The sequence below is a fragment of the Anolis sagrei genome, chromosome X (genome assembly GCF_037176765.1).
Source record: "Anolis sagrei isolate rAnoSag1 chromosome X, rAnoSag1.mat, whole genome shotgun sequence".
In the NCBI taxonomy this organism is placed as follows: Eukaryota; Metazoa; Chordata; class Lepidosauria; order Squamata; family Dactyloidae; genus Anolis; species Anolis sagrei.
Window position 1 is genome coordinate 16,856,628 of NC_090034.1, and position 27,855 is coordinate 16,884,482.

Here is a 27,855-nt window from a genome sequence, read left to right on the forward strand (position 1 = left end):
TCTTATGAAATACACTTTATTTTGGTTACAGGACAAGAAAGGAGACAAGAAGGTGGCTACATTCAGGAGCAGAGCTTATTTTCAATATTTTAGAGCACTGGATGCTGTTTGAGCCATCATTTAAAAAATAATCCAAAAGTATATGCGGGACTTAACACCTTCATAGCTTATGTGGGACTTTGTAAGTGTACTTATGTCCGCAGTTCTATAAGATCCATATTCAGCAAGGGACTGCCACCAAGTTACTGCATAGGGAAGCTCGAAAAGTAACGGATGAACATTGGGACGGATGCACAATGAGACTGATGCACATTGCAGTGATGTGCATCAAAGCCCTAGCTAAGGAGAGCTGATGTACAGGGTTAGTCAAAATGCATAGGCCAATAAGCCATTCAATTGAATGGCTTATTGGCCTATGCATTTTGACTAACCCTGTATATTGGTACAGCTTGATGCTCATGAAGGCACTTGCTGGTATCCCCTTAAGCATTTTCACAGTTTCAGAAGAATATCATGTCACAGTTAAGTATCCATAAAGTTACATAACATAGGCCATAATAGATGATCCAAGCCTTTGACACTTATTGATATTGATGCTTCTTGTCTTATTTATTATAGGGCAAAGGTGGGCAACTACTGGTAGTTAGAGGATGCACTGGAGAGCCAGACTCCCAGAAAGAAAGAAAATATCAATATGGTTTGTATCTTCAAATGCTTCCAACATCCTCCTTAGCATTATTGACACATTTTTGGTGAAAACGAGACTATTTTAGGTCCAGAGGATGCCTTTTCCATGGCATGTCCTGAGAATTTCTTGTCTCATACCTCACAATCTCTAAAGATGCCTGCCATAGATGCAATTGAAACATCAGGAGAGAATGCTTCCAGAACGTGGCCATATGGCCCAAAAAACTTACAACAATCCAGTGATTCCGGTCATGAAAGCCTTTGACAATACCATTTCTTGTCTTTAAGAGAGCATCTTCTGGGTTTAAGATGTTACAAACAGGGCAGAAATGGGACAAAATTGTCCCCTCAGCCTCTATGTAGCCTTCAAGGTAACCCTTTTCTCAGAGGTAAAAGGTATATTTTTGCATAAGTATTGATTTAATGTTATCTATTCGAACAATGCTATATGTTTTGTTCAAATAGTTTGTCTCCTTGCCTTCCCTCCTGTCTCCAATGCCTCCTCTCCCCAGCGTGCGCCTATCTTTCCTCCTATGTTTTGGTTTTATTTTGCAAAGAATACCCACCAATTGTCCATAATCTTAAGGCAGAAATCATGAATCCTGGGAGAATTTCAGATCTATTCTAGGAGTATCTGTGGGTCAAAAGTACAGTTCTTTCTTGACTGTGTCAATGTTTCTGCTTAGCATTTTTAGAACAAAATTCTTTGAAAAAGATATCAGAAATTGAGAAACTAGTGGGGAATTATCCACCTCAATAGACAAGGGCAGGGATGAGGAGAACCATCATTTGCAAATGCTTATCTGAAGCTAGATTCTCCCCCATTCTCGATTCCTTAATACATTCCTTTGGACTTTCCCAGTAGGTGTCTTTGGTAGTTCTTGGACAAACTCAATCTGTGTCAGGAAAAAAAAAAGAGAATCAATTTTCAATTTATTCTTTAGTTACATTTCTACCCTGGTTTTCCATGAATAAGTTCAGGATTATGGTTTTCTTCCTCACTATTCCATCCAAGGTTCACCTGATACGTTTAATGGTTCACTTCAGTATGGACTTCCCAAATCCCATCTCAACACCAATGTTGTTGTCTTAACAATAAATGGCAAAAATCTGAGCCAAATTTTTTGAAGGAATCTGGATCTACCTAGCTTTACTTTAGAACCATTATCTTGGATCCACTTTGGATCCAAAAGGATTTGTGGGTGAAAGCTGACAACTCTAAAATACTGAATATCCTCTTGGACTCAGAGCCAAAAGCAGTTAAAACAAAGCAATGGAAATACATTTAGTCTTGTTTGGCTTTTGGAAGCTAAGCAAGATCAGACTTGGTTAGAATGTGGATTGAATACTAGCTAAGAAGACTATTGATTGCCTGAGAAGATCAAGAAGAAATCCAACCAGAAGCCTTGAAGATTCAATGTCTGCCACAGTTGAAAACACTGGTCTAGAGGAACCAATGATTTGACATAATATTGGGCAGTCTCATCAGTTAGCCTTGCTGCTGGGATGTGTGTCTCATCACCCCAATAGAAAAGTGAGTGAAAGGTTGAGTTTTCATGTTAATCTTCTGGAATCTAAATAGCTATATTTATTTTTCTAAGAGGATAGAATAACAGAAACTTAGTGTTGGAATGAGACACATGGGTGATTGAGTCCAACCTGCAGCTCCATATGGGATCTCCAGGTAAAGCAACCCCCAACAGACAGCTGTCCAGCATTTTTGAAGGTCCTAGAGAAGAAGATCCCACCATCTTCTAGGCAGTTGATTCCATTGCCAAAAACTATTTTTGGAGAGAAGTTTTTTCTAACGTTCAATTGAAATTTACCATATTACAAGTTAAAACCTTGTGGGCCATCCAGTCCAACCCCCTACAAAGTAGCAGTAAAATCACATTCAAAGCACCCCCCGACAGATGGCCACCCAGCCTCTGTTTCAATGCCTCCAAAGAAAGAGCCTTCACCACATCAAATTCCCCCAGTTCTTTGGGATGAAGTTTGATTGACCATGTCCTCATCAGGATGCAAGATACGTTTGTTCTTGCTCTCCTTCTTTCCTTCTTTTTGTCCTTCTTGGCACAATGCTGCCTCCCCGCATTTCTGACACTGACTTCCCTGTGGGCCAAGACTCATTGTTTACACATGTCTCACGTGGAAGATGGACATTCAGATGCCATGTGGAAGATGGAGCACATTATGTTTTCTACTTCTCCAAAGACTAGAACATGAATCAATGGACTCAAATTACAAGAAAAGAGATTTCACCTGAATGTTAAGAAGAACTTTTTCATCTTAGGAGCCATTCAACAGTGGAATAAATTGACTCGGGATCAAGGGAAGTCAGGTTACCCCTCTATTGTGTTTTGGTCACACTTCAACTGGAATAATGCTGTATCCAATTCTCGGCATCACAATTTTAAGAGTGATATGGACAAGCAGGAAGATGTCCAGAGGAGAACAACTAAAATGGTCAAAGGTCTGGAGAACATGAATCCTTTTGAGGAACATCTTAAAGAGCTGGGTCTGTTTAACCTCAGAAGAGAAGGTTGAGTTGAAACATGAGAGGAGCCACGTATAAATATTTGAAAGGAAGTGGAATCAGGCTTGTTTTTCTGCTGTCCTGGAGGACTCAATGGGGCAATGGGTTCAAATTACAGGAAAGGTGATTCCATCTGAACATTAGGAAGAACTTCCTGACTGTAAAAAGAGCTATTCAACAGTGGAACTCTTTGCATTGGAGTCTGATAGAGGCTCCTTCTCTGGAGGTTTTTAAACAGAGGCTGGGTGGCCATCTGTCGGGAGTGCTTTGATGGTGCTTTTCCTGCAGGGCAGAATGGAGTTGAACTAGCTAACCTATGTGGCCTTAGCCTTAGAATTTCTGTCTTTGGGAGACTTTGAGCAGAAGTTGGATGTACATCTTTCTGTAGTCTTTTAATTGAGTATTATTGTATAACAGGAGTTGGACAAAATAGCCCTTTCCCTCCCTTCCAGTTCTAAAATTCTATGAACCTTTCTATTAAATAGCAGGAGGATACTTGCCTTTCTGGGATATTTGTAGGGAGCAGTGACCTTTTTTACATGATCTTGAAGTTCCTTGGTAAGCTTTTCTGGATCATGTGATGTATAATTCGGAGACAAGACTATAAAAGCTTTCACCACCTGTAGGATGCCAATTTTAAGTATTAACAACTCAGAGAAATAATTCTGCATTCTCTCAGAAATGAACCATCTTGGGATGGCCCTTGGGCTGGCAAGATTACAGGAGTAAAGCAGATACTCAGGTCCCATTGTTTTCTGAGAACGTCATCAAGAATCAACTTGGGGAAGGGACAGAATGGGAAGCGAGCTGTTTCTCATTACCTCTGTTCTGACAGGGTCTGGGCTGCTGACAACAGCAGATTCGACAACTGCTGGGTGTTCGATCAAGGCACTTTCCACTTCAAAGGGGCCAATACGGTATCTAAGGGAGGACACAGACATTCCTTGATCTACTGGGGGCTAAATGCACACCAACCAAGCAAGCTTCCAAATGAAACTCATCTCAAGGGAACTTACCCAGAGGAATTAATAACATCATCCGACCTTCCAACAAACCAAATGTAGCCTTCTTCATCAATAAGCCCTCTGTCGCCAGTGGAGTAAAAATCCCCGCGCTCACTGGCTGCAGTTTTCTCAGGGTTATCCTAGAACCAATCAGATATGATTTCCATAACATTCAATTGACACCTCAAGACAAAGGAGTACGGTGAGGCAGAATTTTCATATTCCACCAGATAGATAGATAGATAGATAGATAGATAGATAGATAGATAGACAGAGACAGAGGATGGCTGGGGGTAGTCAGACAGGATGCCCTGCCCTTTGGGATGACTTCATTTCAGCTTCATGCTCTGTGTGCCATATGGCATCTGATCAGGGGAACAGGGAAAGAGCCTCCTTGAAGACTGAGTAAATACAGTTGGGTGTCCCATGGGCAATGTTTCATGTAAATGGCTAATCTTTCCAACCCAAAGCATTGCTTTACAACATTCTATTCAATGCTTTTGACACAAAATAAAAAGGGCTTCTTAAACTTTGTGACCCCCTGTACATAGGGGTATGAAATAAATTTTTGAAAATGTACTTAACAAGTACTTATCTATAGCAGCAGAACATACAAAATATCCTTTTAAGTACATTATCTTCATTCATAGAACCAAATTTGCATGTTGGATGTTTATAAATTTTTACACATAATAAAAGTGAAAATGTGTATGTGTGCATGTGGCTGGAGTGTCCACTTACACAGACAAGCTCCTGCCTCCACAAACAGCTATAGTTCCCACTCTTCAGGAGACACCAATGGCCTTCCCTCAAATGACATTGCAGTTTGTAGTGAGCACCATGAACATGTCCAAGAGCCCTGCCAATGCCCTCCAAAAACACTACACTGTCCACCAAACAAGTGAAAGCTTTCATACGGGAAAAAATTCATTCTAGATTTTATGTGTTTCCTTCACCACAGACATTTCAGTGTTTCTGACTCTCCCCATATGGCACACAACAAACTGAGGAATTGATCAGCAACTGAACATACTAGAGAGGTTTGGGGAGAATTCACCATGATTTATAGAAATTGTAGGTACTGGGATTTATAGGAGTTGTAGGTACCTGCAATCTAAGAGCACTCTGAATTCCACCAAAGATGGAATTGGACCAAACTTAGCATACGGAGTCCCCATGACCAGCAAAAAATACTAGAGGCATCTGGGGGAAATTCACCTTGATTTAGGAGAATTGTAGTTCACCTACATCTGGAGAACACTGTTAACCCAGACACTGATGGATTTGTACTAAACTTGGCATGCATGCCTGATACTTCCAAATTTGATTACAGAAGGGTTTTTTTTGGGGGGGGGGTGGTTATCTTCCTTTTCTGGGAGCTGCAGTTCACCCACAACCAGAAAAACTGTGACCTCCACTGATGATGGACTTGGACCAAACTTTGCACACAGAACCCCCATGACTAACTGAATCTACTAGAGGGGTTTGAGGGGACTGACTCACTATAGGTGGGAGTTGTAGTTTACCCTACAGCAGTGGTTCTCAACCGGTGGGTCCCCAGATGTCCTAACAGCTGGTGAACTGCCTGGGATTTCTGGAAGTTGTAGGCCAAAACACCCGGGGACCCACAGGTTGAGAACCACTGCCCTACAGCCAAAGAGCACATTGAACCCCACTGATGATGCATCTAGAGCACACTTGCCCAACATGAGAAACTTTGAGTACTGATGGAGTTTTTGGGGTTAACCTGGCATGATGTGAGTTGTAGTTCACCCACAAACTTATGCATTTTGTACAATTAAAAAATTGAATTTCTCAAGTAATCTGGGCAACACCATGTACCCAAGCTAGTAGGTATATAAAATACAAATAAAGACCAAACATTAACTGATAAAAATCAGCACTTGTAAGACTAGCGAAACAGGCTCATTTTCCTTTTAATGAAGCATCTTTTGCAGAGTTCACAGTAAACACTGCACAACGGATTTATGCAAATGTCCAAAATAGCCAGCAGGTGGCATTTAGAAAATTTTTCAGGACTCCAACATTGAGCTACAGGGAGCCCATTTTGGGTCATACTTTAGATTATCATAAATGGAAGATAGTTGATAGTTGGCAAAGTCATCAATGAAGAGATGTGGGCTACAGCAGCTGTGTAGTGATGCCCATTATTTCACTTTGCATCATGCCCCTGCTTTCAAATTTATTGTGTGGTCTGCTATAGAATGTCCCCCTTTTATAGTAAAATATAATTAGAAATTTAAATGAGCAAAATTTACAAATAGTTCCACATCTGAGAAACTTCAGCAAAGAAAACATCACCAGATCTACTGCAAAGTGAAGGGGCTGATATGTTGCAAGCATTCAATGGCCGAACTGAAAAAATGATTACTTACGACATACTGTTGGAAAAGACAAAATGGCCGCTTTGGTTTGATTCTGATAGCAATATCTCCTTCTGTCCCTGGAAGCTGGATATTGCCTTCATCATCTATAATCTGTTGAAACAACATTTTAATAGGATTTGGTATCCAGGGTTTCTGAAATATGGCTTCCCTCTATCTCAGAGCAATGGATATTTCCCTAGTCACAATAACATTCTGGGAGGGTAATGCATATTTCCATATTATTCCCTGTCAATCTTGAGATGGATACAGATTTTGCAAATTTGCAATTGTTCTTTTACCTGAACATCATATGGTGGAACTGCCACTCCCATGGAACCTGGTTTAATTTTCTTTCCTCTTATATTTGCACATACTGCTACCTGAAACAGAATAAGAGTAATTTAGTTAAATGATCTGGTGCAAAAGGAAGGAGGGAATATTTAAACATATTTGGAAAATGGTTGAAAAACATTTTGAATGTTGAGAAACCCTGATGAGAAAAATGCTGGAGTGATGAGAATCTTTGTAGTTTGTGATGTATTCTTTACAAATTTCACACATTATTATTTTGTACAGAAAACAGAAATTTCTACATAGGAAACAGCAATTTCTCAGCAGAAAGTATTTCTATGCAGAAATATTTTTCTCTGGACAGAAAATGCCATTTCCCAAGCAGGACATGCTGAAAATTGGGACTGAGTCCCAATTTGGGATTCAGAAAAAGTGCAGGTTTTTCTGCACTGAAAGTAATATTTCTGTTGGGGCTCAGCAGCAAGATGCTAGGGATTTCTCAGAGGATGAAAGGGATGATGGGTTTCCCACCGAGGAGTCTGTGTGTGAACAGAGTGAATTGCAGACCTCAGATCAGAGAGAAGTGCCGACAGCTGAAGATGAGACAGAAGATGTTTGGGATTTCAATGTTTGCAATGGGGGAAAAGTCCGTTTCTCTTGGGAATAGGCCTTCAGCTGATGGGGAGTTTCCCCGCAATATCAGATTAAGTCTCCACACGGAGGGAGTGAAGAACACAATAATTAGGTGTTCAGAAAGACTCTGTGAGAAGTCCTTGAAACCTAGGTGTGTGAAGAATGATCTCATGGCTTCTTGGTTGGACCTGAGCTTAAATTAAGTGTTGTTTACTTGGTGTCTCCAGAGCAGACAACATTGCCATAGAGTCAGGTTCCTGTTTCTGCTCTCAAGCTCATTATTCAAGTCTCCTGTGTTTGCCTATGTTCCTGAAAGAGTTTTGCCTTGGAAAAGTTCCTGTTTTCATGCTTATGGATTTATGCTTGTGATCTTGACTTCTTTGACTTCACATATCTTGCTATTTTGGACTATTGTTCTTTTGTTTATGGTCTACTGTTATTTTATAGCACCTTTTCTTCTGATTATTGGGAAATGTTCTTTTTTTCCTTTTGCACATGCTTTTTTAATAAACTGCTGTAGTTAGAACTAATGGACTCTGGTGTGATGATGGGGAAAAGGTGTCTCAAGGCTAGAGTGCAACAATTTCTGCTGTTTTCTGTGCAAAAGAATCACATGAATTTTGCACAGAATATGTCCCAGACTGCAAGCAGCTTTTGAAAAGCACGTGGTTTTTGAAAGCTCTCTTGCAGTTGGAAGAAAATATCTAAAATTACTTGTTGCTTCCTTTGTAAAAAAAAAAAAAGAGGGGGAAGAATTATATCATGAATGGGGTGGAAGAGTGGACATTTCCACTTTAATACCAAAAAACATGGAAAGCATGTGAAGTATGGTTTGGTTTCAAAGATTGCATTTAAATACCTCCTGCAGGCACTAAGAGCTTGAGGTGATTTAGAAGATTAAACTGAAAACAATATAAAGAAAGAATAACGAATACATCAGAATAACAATATTCTCAAGCAAACATGCATTTTTCCACCCTAATTTTTTCTACTCCAGAGAGCTTTCAGCAGCCGTGAATCTCTGCCTCAGCCCTCCTCTCAGCTTGGGAACATGGTCGGCTGCCACATCCCCAAGGTGAGGACAGGGAGACAGAGGAGGACCAGAGGAAAGAGCCCAAGGGGCTGCATCCACCCCATGGGTTTGCTTATGCCAAAGGGGTGCCAAAATGAAGATACATACTGTTTCAGTTTGTCCATATCCTTCATAGATATCCAGGCCAGTTTGTTTCTTCCAGTTTTCATACACTTCTGGGTTGAGTGCTTCCCCTCCTGTCACACAGTGGTTCAGACTCATGAATTTGTACCTACACGAAAAGATTACAAACCTCAGTAAAGCCATGAGTGAAATTTGCAACAAAATGTTATAGAATAGATTGCCTTGTTGTGTGCCTTCAGTTGTTTCTGACTTTTGGTGGCCTGAAGGCAACACTATCACAGGGTTTTCTTGGCAGGATTTCTAGCCTTGACCTTCTGAACCTGCAGGAGTATGAAATGGTCCCCCAGTGGAGTTCGATGGAGATAAAATGTTTCTTGGTGATGGAAGCAGACATTCCTAGGGGTATGTGTATGATGTATGGTGTATGCATGTGCACTTATATAACACAATGACACAAGGCAAGACAACAATGAGAAAGATAGAACAAATGGAGGGTGAAGGTTGGAGACTTCGCCTAGACTGCCAAATTAACATGGAATTTTAAAAAACAAACCAGCTGATAACTTTCTGAAATATTGCAACGTGTTTATGGGCTTTCTGAGCAATTAGAAATCTAATTAAAAACAATCTGTGGTTATAGTGACTAGTACCTCTGGTTAAATTTAGCCAGATCTATGACAGTAGATTAATATCTTCTTAATTAATTTATTCTACATTGCTACATTGATTTGGAACAGATCAGAGTCTATTTGTGTCTTAGGGTGGCTCTACATATGGACGCAACACAACAACAGCCTTTGTTAGTGTAGACTAGGCATGGGCAAACTTGGACCCTCCAGGTGTTTTGGACTTCATCTCCCACAATTCCTAACAGGCTACTGCCTGTTAGGAATTGTGGGAGTTGAAGTCCAAAACACCTGGAGGGTCCAAGTTTGCCCATGCCTGGTCTACACTAACAAGATCACAGCACAGACATGTATAACAAAAGGAAGTCACAGATAAAAAAGAAAAACATAATTAAAAATTACTAATATCAAGAATAAAACTCACAACAGTCCTGCAAAAGAATCAACACCTTATTCCTGGACTGATCCAGAGTGTCGAATTCCAGATCGGGCTTGGGGTGGTATTGACCACAACCCCTCTCGTCATTGCTGACACAGGAAGGAGTCTGGCCCACCCATCAGTGCTGAACCTGGTTTGATTTCACCAGATAGCCACTTTTACCACCACCTCCTGTTCTTATCATTGTCATGGCCATCGGGCACAACATGGCTAGTGTCCGTCACTTATCGCATGGAGTGATGTTGGCCAGAAGGTGCCAGAGTGAGTCAGGAGAGGGGAGAGGAGGAATCAGCCACTTTTTCACCCCTCCCTTCTCTGATTGCTTTGTTCCTCCAGGTAGTGTTACTCCAGGTGATGAGTGAGGGACACTAGCCACGTTGTACCCATTGGGTGGAGCAGGTCGGGGATGATAAGTAACCCAGAGAATACAGGGTGATAATGTGGATGTGCACACAGCAGCCCCAGGTGGGCAGAGGTGGGCAGAAGAAGCAATCGATCTCCTTCTTGAAGTTGGGCTGCTATGTGAATATTTACATGGACCCAGACTTTGGGAGGGAGGAAGCAACAGGAGGAATTGATACTTTTTTTGTGCACACTACCACTCAAGGATTCCCCCAGATGCCTGCTTGGAAAGTATGGGGAGCACTTAGGGGCCTTGCCCTAAATTGTATTTGAATTTTCTGGCTTTTGTGGATGTGGAGAGCCAGCTGTATTGTGAGTCACATGATGAAAAATACCTTGTGATATCATGCTGTACCAGCATCCGGTATCCAGTAGGAGGTGTGCAGAAGTTGGTGACTGGATAACTGGCAAGAGTCTAGTAGAAGAAACAAAAGTACCATCACTGAAGGGCCATCTTCCTATGCCTATGTTTTGAAGTCTTCTGAGGAAGCCTTTTGTCTGTCCTGTCTCCCTCACAATATTGCTAGTTGGAACAAGCAAGAGAGCTTTCTTGGCAGCTGCTCCCAGGTTCTAGAACTCCCTTCAAAGATATGCTAAACTGGAACCCACAACATTTAGTGACCATTGCTTTTGAAGTATTGTGTGCTGTTCTGTGCCTCCAAGTAATTTCTAGTTTATGGTGACCTTAAGGCATTGCATATATGGGGTTTTCTTGACGGGGGCTGTCTGTTCCTTCCCCTGAGACAGAGACACTCAAATGAGCTACCAAAAGATCTGAACATAGCTCTCCACAAGTTTAGTGCAACAATTTCATTTAGGGCTACAAACCCATTTAGTGCTACGATTTCATTATTTTTAATTCCATTCAGTAGTTTTTAGTTTCTCTTTTTAATATATCTTTTTATATTTCTGTAAAGCTGTTTGGAGTGTTTCTGAAGCTTAAAAAACTCTCATATGAACCTTCCAGGGTCTAAGTCAGAGTATTTCCCAATTGTACCTGGAGACACTATGGGATAAACTGGGGGTGATTCTTATGCTCTAAACAAATCAGTTTAAATTGGAACAGGCATCTTGGATTTCAGCAGGTGTCCTTACATTTAATACAACTGTAGGGTCAAACACCGGCAAGTGATGTATAAAGACACATGCGCCATTAATCCATGGAGTAAACAAACAGCACCAGGCCGACTTTACCCATCCTGGGTCTGATAGGTTCCAGAATACAGATGAACGGCTCAGATTCATGAAGCTCCTGTTCAGGGGAAAATAATGTCTCTTAGTCAATAACTGGCTCACAGCAACAGACTCCTGGGAAAAAAGTTGCAGGACTCTGCACTATTGCAAATCCAATTTAGGATTCACAAAGAGACCTGGTAGCGAAAATCAGCACTTCAGCCCACTCCACAGCAATCCCTGCATTGTCCTCCATGTTCCTTGGAAGGTCTGAGCAAAGCGCTTATTTACATCCATGGCTTCCTACTCAGTGCATGGTGAAATCGGTTTCAACTTTAAATCTGAACCTTATATTCAGCAACTTGGACAGCTCCTTTGAAGTTTGGATTAACTCCTGAAACACTTTCTCCATGCCACTAAGATGGAGGTCGCCAGTAACCACTGCTACCAAGCCAAGTTCAAGATTGCTACATTTGGTGTGGAATACTCTAAATTAAATAGAAACAGAATCCCTGAGAAACACCTCTTTCTTCAGAATAGTTCCTCCCCTTTGCTATGATCGGTAGGGGAGGCCTTAGTGACCATGTTGTAGTTTGTGAGGTTCATTTGGTTGTGGTGCAATAGGATTGCAAGGCTGGATATTACATTAATTCCGAAGAAGCTACGGAGGAAGACAGGGGATCCACAAGGTACTGGTTCTCTCTTACTGTCTATGGTTCAACTTTCAGTTGGTGCTCCATGTGTCCTTCCCTAGACCTCTGCTTGTAAGGCATTAGCCATGTTTCATCTGTGTCTGAAAGCTGGAAGTTAAGAGAGAACAGCTATCTTCCTTCATCTTGTCAGAGTTTTTCAGTAGCTTGCCTTGCTTCATAATCTCTTAGGAATCACATTTTCAGGAGCCCTGCCCTGCCTCCTTCCGTACATGTAATTAAATGTTCATTGAGATGCTTCTGCCGTCCCTTCAGAGAGACTCATTTAGTTGTCCATGCACTTTTCTAGATCTTTATTTTTGGTTCTGTAATAAACTGTTTTATTATTGTAAAAGATATTTTACTGTGCTGAGATACTTTAAATGAAATTGGACTGCTGTGAGTTTTCCGGGCTGTCTGGCCATGTTCCAGAAGCATTCTCTCCTGACATTTCGCCATATCTATGGCAGGCATCCTCAGAGGTCTGTTCAAATTGTTTGCTTTTGCCAAAATGGAAGGTAAACCCATATCCAGTCTCTAATGAACTGTGATTGATTATTTACAATTTGTACAAATCTCATTAATTTTAATGAGTTTATTTTAATTAAATATCCATTATCTTTAAATAATCAATCAGCCCTTCAGATTACTATTTGGATATGGAATTTCTCAAAGCTATGCTGTAACTTGCAGTATACAACAGTACACTCCCCACACCAATATTTTTGGATTGCAACTCCATTAGTCATAGCTAGTACAGCTCAAGCTGAAGGATGCCGAGAGCAGAAGTCCAACAACTCTGGGAGGGTCACAACTGCCCATCCCTTTTTCTGGCTTGCCAACCTTGGACTCTGCTGTGTTCAGCCTGAATGTTTCATTCACCTGGTCAATGTTCAAGTCAGTCTAAATGTCCTCTCATCTCATGGGATCTCCTGTTCCCAACTGTATCAGTATCAGTATCAGTCACAAATGTAGTATCACAGAATGTGAAAATAGTCAATAGACGTTACCTGCCAATAGTTGTCAATCCAATGCCATAGCAGGAGTGGGAATGTGCCACCATTTTGGGAGTCCCTGTGGTCCCACTGGTAAAGTAGATGGCTAAAGTGTCATCACTCTTTGTTCTAACACAATTGTGATCAGCAGGTGCAGCCCTTAAAAAAACATAACATCGACAAACAACATGTAACTTGCATAATGGATTTCTATTTCATAATTTCAATTCTGGCACATTTTCCAGCAGTGGAAGTCTGCATCAGGAGCCCTTGGCAGAAATCCATTGGATTTTTGCTTGAAACTCATATTTCCTGTACATTAGTCACACCCACAGTTTGGACATATATTGAACGGGCCCACCCTTGGTTTCCACACAGTTCAACAAAAGTGTTGCACTCTGGTCTGAATTCACCTTTGCACCCAACACCACACAGAGTCCAGTAGTACTGACTAAACAGTTTATTGAAGAAAGCAAATATAAAAAGGCAAAAGGCAATGTAAAAAGCGATGTCCAGAAAGCAATAGGAAAAAGGCTTTCAAAGGGCAATGCTCCACACATCAAAGTTCTGTTCAAAAGTGACAAGGAACATGAAAAAACCAGGAATCAAATCCATAACCAGGAACACAGGAACTTCTTCCAAAACATGAATTTATTAAGATGAGCACAAGACTTCCCCAAAGATCTTAGACATAGACTTGAACATGGAATGAGAACAAGACCCAAGGTGTACACGGTAACGCAGTGTTGCCTGCTCTAACCCTTTCAGTAAACAACACTTTAATTTAAGGTCCTCAAGCCATGAAGTCATGCCTTTGACATCTGGTCTGTTTCAAGGATTTCTCATGGAGTCTCTGTAACCTCCGTAACCTGGCTCCTTCCTCTTGGAGATTGAGTCTCATACTCCTACTGACCTCAGGTGTTTTCCCAGGAGAAAGATCTTTCCCTTCCAGCTCCTTATCTTCTGTTGCCAAGGACTGACCAGGGGAAAGGTCTTCCCTATCTTCTGATGCCAAAGCATCTCCATCTCCTCCATGCTCTGAAGCTGTTTCTTTTTGACCAGACACAGACCTATCCTCCCAGAAAGAATCATGATCCAAAATCCCCCCATTTCCTACACTGGAAAGCTCATAATTCCTCACAACCTCTGACTGAACAATCCCCTCATCTTCAGCCTTTAGCTGAAACACAACAAAAAGTCTTGTTCTTCCAGTAACAATCTAAACTGCCAGAAGACTGCGGGAATGTGAATGGTATCTTCATCTTCAAAACAGGGAGAAAGGATAATGTAGGAAAATAGAGGGCAATTCCATCTGGACCGGGCTGTAGTGCAGCTAGTTGGTAGCCAGCTGCATTAAATCACTACTAACCAAGAGGTCATGAGTTTGAAGCCAGCCCGGGTCAGAGTGAGCTCCCAATCATTAATAATCTAGCTTACTGACAACCTATGCAGCTCAAAAGACAGTTGCACCTGTCAAGTAGGAAATGTAGGTACCGCTTTATGCAGAGAGGGTAATTTAATTAATTTACAACACGACAAAACCTTCCAGAAGTGTACATAAGAATGAGTATGTACTCCATCAAGGACTTGGTGTCACAAGTGGACGGTGAAGTGGCATCTCCCCTTGTGGCTGGAATTGAGCATACTTTCATGAACCTGGAAAGCTGGAATGTTAAATTGCCCCTTTGTCTGTATATATATGTTGTATGTCTAATGGCATTGAATGTTTGTCATGTATATGTGCACTGTAATCCGCCCTGAGTCCCCTGCTGGGTGAGAAGGGCGGAATATAAATACTGTAAACAAACAAATAAACAATCTGATATAAATAACAGACAAAATACTAGATGAGATGATCTAATAGTAGATCTGTGAATATCTAGAAGGCTTGTGGCTTCTACAACAATCCCTGACCCTTTTCTCTTGGGAAAATAAATTCAGATTAAAACAGAGTATTCTTTTCTTCGTGTTTGTATTCCTTGATTAATTTTGTTAACTTTCATATGTGCTATTCATATAACATTTTACAAATATATCTATCTTCATTAATTGCTCTAATTCACAAACACACAAAAGTGTGATCCAGACTTTTGATTGGCCTCACCCAACATGGTCAATGGTAAGGTCAGCCTATGGTGGCAATAGTCCAAAATGCTTGAAGGCCACATCTGGTTATGCATTAACTTTACAATACTTACTGCAAAAGTTCCTTGAAATTCAGCCAGCCATCCCTGCCATCTTTAGACACAATAAGCTTGGTTTTCAGCAACTTGCATTCGGACGCAACTGAATCCACTGCAGGGGCCAATGTATCACTGACTGCAATGCCTTTGGCTTTGGAGGCCTGGAGTCTATAGGAAATGTCTTTTGCTGTTAGTTGGGACGTCCCTGGAATGAAAATAATGCCTGGAAAAGAAGCAGGTGAATGAAATGAGAAAGAAGTACCCAGTCTCCATGCTTAGTGATGCTCATTCAGTGATCATTTAGTGTTTTCCATCTAAGCTGTTGCAGGGAAAAATATTAGATTATGACTCAGGGGTGCTGGTCTGGAATAAATGGGATGAGGAAAAACTAACTGAAACTTAAACCAAATCATACAGTACAAAGGTGCTTCTGGACAGTCAAAGGCAGATCAGGGAATAGAGATTCAGCTTGTGTTGGATAAGGTTACACTTTTCCTGAAATCTCAGGCTCATAGCTTGGGCATCCTGATGGAGGCCCAGGTTTCAGTGTTAGCCGGGAGTGTGTTTGCACTATTCAAATATGTATGCCAGCTCTGCCAGTCCTTTGAGATATCATATCTGGCCACAGTAACATCTGTCTTAATTACATTCCACTTAGATTATTGCATTGCACTCCATATGTGGACAACCTTTGGAAAGTGTTCAGAAAGTCTGGCAGGTTCAAAATGCTGCAGCTATGAGACTGGATGCAGGGATCACACAAATCCTGGGTTGAAACGGCTTCACTGGTCAATTTCTGGGCAAAATGACTGTGACCTATAAAACCCTATATGGTTTTGATCAATTCATTCGGAGCTGCGGTTGGCACAATGTATTAGACCCTTGTGCCGGCTGAACTGCTGACCTAAAGACCTGAAGGTTTTATTTTTATTTCGTACATTTCTATCACGCCCTTCTCCCCACAAGGAGGACTCGGTGCGGCCTCACTTAGGCATCAAATGATGCTAACAACATATATACCATAAGAATTACAACTAAAACAGCAAAAGCATTTAAAAAAACATTTTACAAATCATCAACAAATTCATTTAACAGTAAATTAACATGCCAAGCCAGGAAACCAAGCCGGGAAAATCCAATGTCGCAAAAACCTAAAAGATGGGATGAGCTCTCATCTGTCAGTTCCAGCTTCTCAGGCAGGGACATGAGAGAGGCCTCCCACAGGATGGTAACACATCCAGGGGTCCGCTGGGTACCATCTTTGCAGATGGCCAATTCTCTCACACAAAAAAATCATCCAGGCGTCCCCTGGGCAACATCCTTGCAGACGGCCAATTCTCTCACGCCTGAAGCGACTTGCAGTTTCTCAAGTCTCTCCTGACATGACAAACAAACAAACAAACAAACAAAAAACAAGAAGAAGCAATTTGCAGCATATTCTCAATTCCCTTCTGACACGATTAAAAAAATAAATTCATTAAGTACTTTAAAAATGGCAGACAGGAAGTATATTTCTGATAAATTATTGGGGAGAATTACCCAATTCTCAGTATTAGAATAATGGAATCCAAGAGGTGGAAGAGACCCCAAGGACCATCCAGTCCAACTTCCTGCTGCCATGCAGGAAAACACAATCAAAGCACTCCTGACAGATAGCCATCCAGCCTTTGCTTAAATACATCCAAAGAAGGAGAGTCCACCACCCTGTGAAGAGGCAGCATATTCCACTGCAGAACAGCTCTTATGATCAGGAAGAATAGTAAAACATCTAGGAGCATATTCAGATCTAGGAGCATATTCATATTCATGTTGCAAATGTGAAACCTTAGGTGGATGATCAGCTGAGGGTGCAACCTCTGTGCAACTGAATGCACACGTGCATGCACCAATGTTGTCTGTGCCTGCACATGAATACTTGTACATGCACACGAATACTTGCATGCATGGTGCCACTGCATGTGCTATTCTGCTTCCACAAATATCAGCTGCCTCTGTTAAATAACTTACACATGCATTAGTAACCAACAGAATTCTGACCACAGCCCATTTCCTCTAAGTTGTTCTGTTCTCTCCGAGTATCTCTGCAACCTTGAGATAACCAGTGGTCTGGAACTTGAGAGAGGTAAATCTAAATTGGTTTTACAGCAACCTCTCCAGGTTTAGGGAAACATTTTACAGGATGTGTTGTTGAAGGCTTTCATGGCCAGAATCACTGGGTTGCTGTGGATTTTCTGGGCTGTATGGCCAAGTTCCAGAAGCATTCTCTTCTGATATTTTGCCCACGTCTATGACAGGCATCCTCAGAGATTGTGAAGTCTGTTGGAAACTAGGCAAGCATAAATATGTGAGAGGAAGTCACAGGGAGGAGGGAGCAAGCTTGTTTTCTGCTTCCCTGGAGACTAGGATGCGGAACAATGGCTTCAAACTACAAGAAAGGAGATTCCATCTGAACATGAGGAAGAACTTCCTGACTGTGAGAGCCGTTCAGCAGTGGAACTCTCTGCTCCGGAGTGTGGTGGAGGCTCCGTCTTTGGAAGCTTTTATACAGAGGCTGGATGGCCATCTGTCAGGGGTGATTTGAATGCAATATTCCTGCTTCTTGGCAGGGGATTGGACTGGATGGCCCATGAGGTCTCTTTCAACTCTTTGATTCTATGATTCTATAAGTGAGGTTTATATATCTGTGGAATAACATCCAGGGTGGGAGTAAGAACTCTTCTCTGCTTGAGGCAAGTGTGGATGTTGAAATTTGCCACCTTGATTAGCATTTAATAGAGCCTCCAGTGGCGCAATGGGTTAAACACTTGTGCGGGCAAGACTGCTGGTTCAAATCCAGGGAGAGCAGGTTGAGCTTCCTCTGTCAGCTCCAGCTCCCCATACGGGGACATGAGAGAAGGATGGTAAAACTTCAAACATCTGGGTGTCCCCTGGGCAATGTCCTTGCAGACGTCCGATTCTCTCACACCAGAAGCAACTTGCAGTTTCTCAAGTTGCTTCTGGCATGAAAAAAAAGCATATAATGGCCTTACAGCTTCAAAGCCTGGCTGCTTCCTGCCTGGAGGGAATCATTTGTTGGGAAGTGTTAACTGGCCACGATTTTACAGGATCTATCCAAAGTGCTGAAACTATTTAGAGAACAGGTTTCAGCACTTTGGATAGATTCCATTAAACATGGAATCTATCCAGGGAACTAGGGTCAAATTCAGTATTTATTCACTGCCCCACGGCGCTGGAAGCCCTGACTAGTGACAAAGAATATTCTCTCCTGTAATACTTACGAACCTGTCCGTATACTAGCCAGAACAAGTAACCACCACTCAGGAATTCTTGGGAGAATCATCAGGAGTCGATCACCTCTCTGCAAGCCGCACGGACCAGTAAGCACATTAGCTGCTTTTCGGGACAAGACGGCCAGTTCTTCATAGGTCCACTTCACCTCTTCTTTCTGTTCATTTACCCACCAGAAGACTGGGTTCAGGGGCGTTGTTCCATCCTGGCACAAATAAGATTGGTAACCAGTGATGCAATGCACAGAGTCTCATACCATCTTAACCAGGAATTCTGTCACCAATAGTCAAAGAGAAGGGTAGCTAATGGGAAAGCAAGGGCACATGAATGATGAGGAACACAGGAGCATCGGGAAAGGAAGCCTCTGTGTTGAAGGAGAGATCTGTATGCTGCCTGCACTGAATGACCTGCTTTTTCACTATTTTTTCCCAAAAGGAATAGCACCCTTACCTTTTCCATCTGCATCCATCTGTCCATAACGTCACTTGCAAAATTGAAGTACTCGGGTACCTCCTGTTCCCCCAAATTTATGGCGTCATAGTGTGAGACGATTGGAGAGGTGAGGCATCTCTTGCTTTGATGAAGTGACAGGCGAGGGGGTCGCAATCTCCAGAAGTATTTCAGCAGGGCCATTGCAGCATCAGCTCACAAAGGTAGTCTGGGTGTGTCGGTATACTTTGGATTTCTGCAACAACATTATTATTATTTATCTCAAGATACCAAAAAGTATCTGACACAGTAGACTATGAGCAGGAATTGTGAGTCTTTTTAGAACAGGAGTGGACAAAGTGTGAGATGTGGGTTGCATAGGGCACTTGGGAACCATAACAGGAGTCCCTTAAGTCCACCCAGAAATCTTCAAACACCCCCTAATGTAATGATTGGGGGTACTGCCCTAAAATTGCCCAACATCAGTCCAAACTGATGTTCCAAAATTTCCCCAAGCAGAGACAACCTAGAAAACACAACTGATCTGAGATTCCAAAGAAGACACATAGAGGGATTATTTTAATTTTAAATAATAATAATAATGGGTTGTTGTAGGTTTTTTTTCGGGCTATATGGCCATGGTCTAGAGGCATTTTTTTCTCCTGACGTTTCGCCTGCATCTATGGCAAGCATCCTCAGAGGTAGTGAGGTCTGTTGGAAGTAGGAAAATGGGTTTGTATATCTGTTGAATGACCAGAGTGGGACAAAGGACTTTTGTCTGCTGGAGCTAGGTGTGAATGTTTCAACCTACCACCTTGATAAGCATTTAATGGCTTGGAAGTGCCTGGGGGAATCTTTCTTTGAGAGGTGATTTGATGTGCCTGATTGTTTACTCTCTGTTGTTTTGCTGTTGTAATTTTTGAGTTTTTTAATACTGGTAGCCAGATTTTGTTCATTTTCATGGTTTCTTCCTTTCTGTTGAAATTGTCCACATGCTTGTGGATTTCAATGGCTTCTCTGTGTAGTCTGACATGGTGGTTGTTGGTGTGGTCCAGCATTTCTGTGTTCTCAAATAATATGCTGTGTCCAGGCTGGTTCATCAGGTGCTCTGCTATGGCTGATTTCTCTGACTGAATTAGTCTGCAGTGCCTTTCATGTTCCTTGATGCGTGTCTGGGCAATGCTGCGTTTGGTGGTCCTTATGTAGACTTGTCCACAGCTGCATGGTACATGGTAGACTCCTGCAGAGGTGAGAGGATCCCTCTTGTCCTTTGCTGAACGTAGCATTTGTTGGATTTTCTTGGTGGGTCTGTAGGTGGTTTGTATGTTGTGTTTCCTCATTAGCTTCCCTATACCGCATACCTCACTACCTCTGAGGATGCTTGCCACAGATGCAGGTGAAATGTCAGGGAAAAGAAATGCCTCTAGACCATGGCCATATAGCCCTAAAAAACCTATAACAATCCAGTGATTCCAGCCATGAAAGCCTTCGACAATACAATAATAATAATAATAATAATAATAATAATAATAACAATAACAACAACAAAACATTTTCTTTATATTCGCCCTACTCCCATAGGGGACTCAGAATGGACTGCAGCATTTACATACATAGCAAACATTCAGTGTCTTTACAATCATATACAATGAGACATGCAAACACAAACATAAGCAGAGGCTTCTCCTTTCATTTCCGGATTCTGGAGGCAGTGTTCATCTCTGGCTCTGGGAAGGTGCCTGCACTGTCATCTCCTGATTATGTGGCATCAAGATTTGGAGTATCTCTTTGTCTTTTCACACTAAAGTGGTACCTATTTATCTACTCACATTTGCATGTTTTCAAACTGCTAGGTTGGCAGGAACTGGAGCTGACAGACGGGAGCTCACCCCATCTCGCAGATCGAACTGCAAGCCTTCAGATTAGCAGTTCAGCAGCCCAAGGGTTTAAGCCACCGCAGCTCATTTTTGGTTTATAGTAAACTGAAGAAGGAATTTAAAACAGGACGGGAATGATGCCCTTTGCCAACAACTGGATGTGCCCATGTGTCCTCACTGCCTATCTAAAAGCCAGGAATTGGTTATCAATTCAGACACACCAAACTTTGGGAACCTTTGACCTAATTTCTTCAGAGGTAGCATCAGGTATCAGAGCAAATCATTTGTTAAGGGCAATCTACCAAAATAAAGATAGATTCAAAAGACTACCTCCCTATTGTCTTCCACCTGGTCTAAAAGACCCCCCCCCCCCCCCCCCCGCTAAAGCTTCTTATCTGCTCTTGAAAGAATCCTGCAGCACATACAAAGGCAAGACCGCAAGAAACCCTGGGCTCCTATGTGGCTCTCCAGGTTGTTTCGATGACCCGCAGCCACTCCAAACCCCCTTGTATACCCTTTTCTAGCAAAAAAGGGTGGAATACCTCTCTTTGAAGCTTTCAGAAAAAGACAGCTCACCTTAAAAAAATTATCAACATGTGCCTTCTAATCCTCTGTTGACTTATGAAAACCCCATTAATTTCATAGAGTTTTCTTAGGCCAGGAATACTCAGACATGGTCTTGCTACCTCTGAATATTTTCCAGAAACACAGCCTACAGCTCCTGGTATTCACTGGTTATGTTCCATCCAAATACGTTAGTGTACCAAATCAGACTATATACATTTAAAACCCCCATATAAGTAGACAACACAGCTCAACAATAAAAAATTCTTGGTGTTTAGGGCTGTTCCTGGGATCATTTGAGGCAGCGAAGCAGAAAATTGCTTTGGATAGACCACATCAGCTCTCGTTTCTTAGATATGCTTATTATGGTTTTCTATGGGTGACTAGTAGACGGCATATATTCTGTATCTCAAAAACTAGAGCCAAAAGGAGAAAACTGGTGCCGCTTTTGGAATCAGCAGATCAAATATGCCCAGAAACAGGGACAACATTGGAGGCATCAAAATATTTGTTGGCCAGTGTAATAATGATAACAACAACAATAAAAGTAAAAGCCAAGTTTCTTTTTTTCTCTCCCATTCTATGGCTTTGTAGTTTTCTAACTGGAACCTTTCTTAGGGCAAATCAACAGAGGAACTGTTTGCATTTACAGGGCAAAGGTTGTAATATATTTATCTGGGAGAATATCGCCCAAAGTAAAGTCCAATGGCTAAAGTTTGAATGTTATTTCCCCCTTCCCTGAGATTGTGCCCTACTGAGCAGAGGGCAGGGAATAACTAGTTAGAGGGCACTGATAGCAGTTTTCAGAACAAACTTTTACTACACTATTGTTCCACTGTTCTATTTGTAGGAAGCAATTGGTTCCCCAAGAGTTCCTATGTCACCACAATGGAGTAAATGAAGCACTTTTACCCTTATCATTCTGATGTGTAGCACTTTTTAATTTTAGGATTTTATCTCTATTTTTTTTTTATTTTATTTCTCTGTCTGGTTCTCACTGTCTGGTTCTCACAGATGATGCTATTTATGACAGTCTTCCTTGCAGATGGCTTTGTAGTCCAACCCAGCTGCAGGGAGCTGAGCTATTTGTGGTAGCCCTCCTCCAACATATAGTTGTTTTCCTCCAACCTGGCCTTGGTGATGGGTATGGTGGGATTTGTAGTCCAACCCATCTGTAAGGAGCTGAGCTATTTTATGACAGTCTTCCTCCAATCTGGCCTCACAGATGGGGATGATAGGATCTGTAGTCCAACCCATCTGCAGTGAGCAGAGCTATTTATGATAGTCTTCTTCCAACTTATTTATAATAGTTCCTCCAAGTTATAAGTCATAGTTCATCCATATTCATTATGATAGTCTTCCTTCAACTTATTTATGATCTTTCCCCTCCAACTTATTTATAATAGTCCTCCAATGTATAATAGTTCATCCAGATCATTTATGACAGTCTTCCTCCAATTTATTTATGATAGTCTTTCTCCAACCTGGCCTTGCAGATGGGGATGGTAGGATCTGTAGTTCAACCTGTCCACTGTGAGTGGAGCTATTTTTGATAAGTCTTCCTACAACTTATTTATAATTGTTCCTTCAACTTATAAATGACAGTTCATCCAGATTATTTATGATAGCCTTCCTCCAATTTATTTATGATATTCTTTCTCCAAATCATTTATAATAGTTCTTCCAACTTATAAATGATAGTTCATCCGGATTATTTATGATAGTCTTCTTCCAACTTATTTATGGTGATGTGGGTTTTCCAGGTCCCTCATTGGTGGAGTTCTGAATGCTCTTAGATTGCAGGAGAATGATACACCCCAGTGCCTACAACTCCTATAAATCATGGTGAATTCTCTCCAAACCTCTCTAATATGTTCAGTTGCTGATCAATTCCTTTGTTTGCTGTGTTCCATAGAAAAAATAGGAAAGGGATATGAGAGAAGCAGTTGGCAGGGTCAAGCAAATTCCACACCAATGGAGAGAGTAAGAAACACTGGGATGACTGTGGTGGAGGAAACACATAAAATCTAGGATGAAATTGTCCCCGTATAAAATACTTCACTTGGGTGGTGGGCAGTATGGCATTTGTGGTTGACATTGGCAGGGCTCTTGGACATGTTCATGGCACTCGCTATAAACTGCAATGTCATTTGAGGGAGGTCCTTTGGTGTCTCCTGAGTGGTGGCCATTTGTGGAACTTGTCTGTGTAAGTGGACACCCCAGCCACATATACATACGTTTTTTTTTCACTTTTATTATGTGGATAGGTAGATAGATGGCAGAAGAGTATCACTTCAATGCTGGTGGTCTTTGCTTCAACTCCGCTGGACTGGCCACATTGTCCAAATGCCTGATCTCTGTCTCCCAAAGCATTTACTCTACTCCAAACTGAAGGACAGGAAATGTAATGTTGGTGGACAGGAAAAGAGATTAAAAGATGGACTTAAAGCCAACTTTAAAAACTGTGACATAGACACCGAGAACTGGGAAGCCCTGGCCCTTGAGTACTCTAACTGGAGGTCAGCTGTGACCAGCAGTGTTGTGGAATTCAAAGAGGCACGAATGGAGGGTGAAAAGGAGAAACGTGCCAAGAGGAAGGTGCATCAAGCCAACCCTGACTGGGACCACCTTCCATCTGGAAACCAATGTCCTTACTGCTGGAGAACATGCGGATCAAGAATAGGGCTCCACAGCCACCTACGGACTCACCACCAAGACACCACATCTGGAGGACCATCTTCCTCGAGATATGAGGGATCGCATTAGTATGTAAGTAAGTAAGTAAGTAAGTAAGTAAGTAAGTAAGTTAGAGTCCTCTCTCCACAAACACCTATTTTTGCTGTTTTTCTTGAATCTCTTCAAAGAAAATACATAGGTAAACATTGGCCATCGCATATACAATGGCTTGTTGCAAGGAAGTTTGTCACAACCTATTGGAAATGGGACATTTAAGATGGCACTTTGGATCAAGCGATGTTGGCACATAAACAATGTCCCAAATGCATTTGTTAGTTCCGAATACTCACTGAATGAATGATGTATAAATCAAGGACAGGTTTGGGAGTCAAAATTATGGTTTTGTAGTTAACCCCCTAGTGGAGCAGTGGGTTAACCTGCTGAGCTGCTGAACTTGCTGACCGAAAGGCTGGCGGTTCGAATCTGGGGAGTGGGGTGAGCTCCTGCTGTTATCTCCAGCTTCTGCCAACCTACCAGTTCGAAAGCATGCAAATGTGAGAAGATCAATAGGTACTATTTCTGCGGGAAGGTAGTCATGCTTGTCTGGAAATCGATGTCCTCACTGCGGGAGAAGATGTGGATCAAGAAAAGCGCTCCACAATCACCTATGGACCCACTGCTAAGACACTACATCTGGAAGACCATCATCCTCGACAGTCACCTATGGACCCACTGCCAAGACACTATATCTGGAAGGCCATCATCCTAAAGCTACGAGGGATCTCCTAAGTAAGATAGATAGATACTAGTTTTCCTCCAACTTATTTATGATAGTCCTCTTCCAACTTGGCCCAGGGTCTTGCAGATGGGGAGAACGGGATTTGTAGTCCAACATCTGCAGGGAGCTGAGTTTAAGGAAAGCGGTTGTTCCCACGCAGAACTCTCTCTTGCTTTCCCCTGCAATTGCTTCTTGGTTCTCTGCAGAACATCCCCAAGGGTGGAAAGGGAAACTGGAACTGCCTAGTTTTGGCTCAGCGTGAGCATTGAGCAGCTAGAATTTTCCCCAGCTAGAAATGCTCCAAGTTTTGCTCTGAAGTGCTGATGCAATTTACTCTGTCCCATTCATGGACTTTTAAGAGAGAGAGAGAGCCCTGCCCTCTGTTTGTAAACTACTGGAGTGTCCTTCTAACTCAGTCATGGGAAAACTTGGGCCCTGCAGGTGTTTTGGACTTCAACTCCCACAATTCCTGTGGGAGTTGAAGTCCAAAACACCTGCAGGGCCCAAGTTTGCCCATGCTTGTTCTAGCTTGAATTCCTCAGGGGAAAACACTCCATTCCGGCTCTGGAATAATTGCTTTTCCAAATGAGAATCCACTCCACCCTGCAAATTGCTCGCATTGCAAAGTGAAAGGCTGCAAATCTTTCCCTCCTGGACTGCTTCCATTCCCAGCATAGCTCTGTCCCTTTTTCCTATCTGGATGAAAAATACACGGCATTTCTCTCCCTTTAAGGCAGGGCTAGGAATCTGAGGCCTGTAGGAAACCGGAGATGGGAGCGCAGTGCCATTGCTTGGCCCCTCTGTCGCTTAACCCTTGGAAGCCTCACAAATATTTCCATTGAGAGACCGAGGAAGTCTAAACTACAAACATATATGCATACACTGGTTTTGAACGTGGATTTCTTGCTTCCCCTTTTTTTCGGTTTCTTGATAATTTAGTAATTTTTTTCTTCCGCCATATGTCCCCAAGAATAGTTTACTTCTGCATCTTTTAACATGAACCCATATCTCAGCAGTTTCTATTTCCAAAGCGGCACATAAAGTCTTTCCTATATTGATATAAATAAAAATGTAATGTTCGTTTGTGGGATTAACAGAACTCAAAAACCACTGGACGAGTTGACACCAAATGTGGACACAATACACCTATCAGGCCAACAAGTGACCATCACTCATAAAAACACTGAAAAACACAGCCGAAGGGATGTAAAAAGTCAAAGAACAAAAATGACATTACAACACATGTGCAACCCCCATATATATGTGTGTGTGTGTGTGTGTGTGTATACACATATACACAAATATATACACACACATATGCATACATATACATAAAGAAAACACATATACATAGACTGGGCCAGAGCAATGCATGGCAGGGGATGGCTAGTATGTGTATATATATATATATATCCATTCTTAGAATTAGTCCAGTGACATAGAGATGTACTTTTTTGTGTGTGCCAGGAGTGACTTGAGAAACTGCAAGTTGCTTCTGGTGTGAGAGAATTGGCCGTCTGCAAGGACGTTGCCCAGGGGACACCCAGATGTTTTACCATTGTTGGAAGGCTTCCCTCATATTCCCGCATGAAAGGAAATTGCCCAGGGGACATCCAGATGTTTTACCATTGTTGGGAGGCTTCCCTCATGTTTCCGCATGAGAAGCTGGAGCTGACAGATGGGAGCTTACCCCACTCCCTGGATTTGAACCACTGATCTTTTAGTCAGCTGTCCTGCCAGCACAAGATTTTAACCCATTGCATCACTGAGATGTACGGTACGTTGTGTAGTTTGATATGTTTATTGTTAGGTATGTCTCTGTTGTTAGGCATGTTGTTAGATATGTTTCTTAGTATTGCTGTTGTCTTTGTATTTGTGTCTATTTTTAAATTTAACATTTTGGGGGGGAAAACCTTGGAAGGAATCATTCTGCCTGAATATGGGCAACAGATGCCGATAAACTGCAACACCCAAAGCTTTCCAGGGGTGCATCCACACTCCTGAATTAATGCAGTTTGATACCACTTTAACTGTTGGGCTCAACGCTATGGGATCCCGGGATGGGAAGTTTGCCAAAGCACCACGAGAACTCTTTGGTGGTGGTGGTGGTGGTGGTGGTGGGGGGGAGTGGAAGACCTTGCAAAACTACAACTCCCAGGTGTGTGGCTTTTATAGAGGTATGTTTTAATATGTGTATTTGTGGTGTTTTTGCAGTGTTTATGTGCTTTAATAGTTCTGTAACCTGCCTAGAGCCATGAGAAAAGGCAGGTAAGAAATAAAATTATTTATTGATAATAATATTAATAATAATAATAATATGGAGCAGGCACGGGCAAACTTGGGCCCTCCAGGTGTTTTGGACTTCAACTCCCAGAATTCCTAACAGCCTACCGGCTGTTAGGAATTGTGGGAGTTGAAGTCCAAAACACCTGGAGGGCCTAAGTTTGTCCATGCCTGTTATGGAGCCAAAGCAATTGGAAGTGGAGCCTAATTGCCTGTATGCCATTCCCAAACTCCAGTCCTCTATCCATTCTGGATTTCAGCTCCCATATAACCAAGGATTCTCCAAGATCACAGCACTGGAAGAGACTCCAAGGGCCATCCAGTCTAACCCCATCCTGCCAATTCTGACAATCAAAGCACCCCCGACAGATGGCTATCCAGCCTCTGTTCCAAAGCCTCCAAAGAAGGAGCCTTCACTGGACTCCAGGCAGAGAGTTTCACTGTTGAACAGCTCCTATGCTCAGGAAGTTCTTCCTAACGCTCAGGTGGCTTCTCCTTTCCTGGAATGTGAAGTTCAGAAAACAGCTGGACGCCTGCTTAGGAATCGCAGGAGGGGGCTAGCAGCACATCAGGAAGGCCACCAACTGCTTTGAGAAGCGCGGGTTACCTGCTCGGGTTCTGGAGTGGGTACTGGAGTGGGCGCGTGGAGCTGTCCTGTGGTCAGGAAGCAACGGAGAAGAAGGGAGATGAAGTTCTCTGCAGCCTTCCTCTGCTCCTTCCCTTCTTTTCGCTTCTCTTCCCTCCCCACTCGAAGTCCCT

At 42.2% G+C, this 27,855-nt stretch overlaps 1 protein-coding gene across 1 annotated transcript; it reads right to left on the reverse strand.

Annotated features, from left to right (window-relative positions):
* LOC132781993 (acyl-coenzyme A synthetase ACSM5, mitochondrial-like) lies at positions 1-27,855 on the reverse strand. Its single transcript, XM_060786615.2, has 14 exons — positions 27,704-27,855; positions 18,940-19,174; positions 18,484-18,694; positions 15,217-15,424; positions 13,034-13,177; positions 11,257-11,413; positions 10,497-10,576; positions 8,719-8,842; positions 6,914-6,994; positions 6,624-6,725; positions 4,240-4,367; positions 4,045-4,144; positions 3,724-3,843; positions 1-1,583 (listed from the first exon to the last, which is right to left on the reverse strand). The coding sequence occupies exons 2-14, from the start codon at positions 19,120-19,122 to the stop codon at positions 1,497-1,499; spliced, it is 1,725 nt and encodes a 574-aa protein (XP_060642598.2). The 5' UTR covers positions 19,123-19,174; positions 27,704-27,855; the 3' UTR covers positions 1-1,496.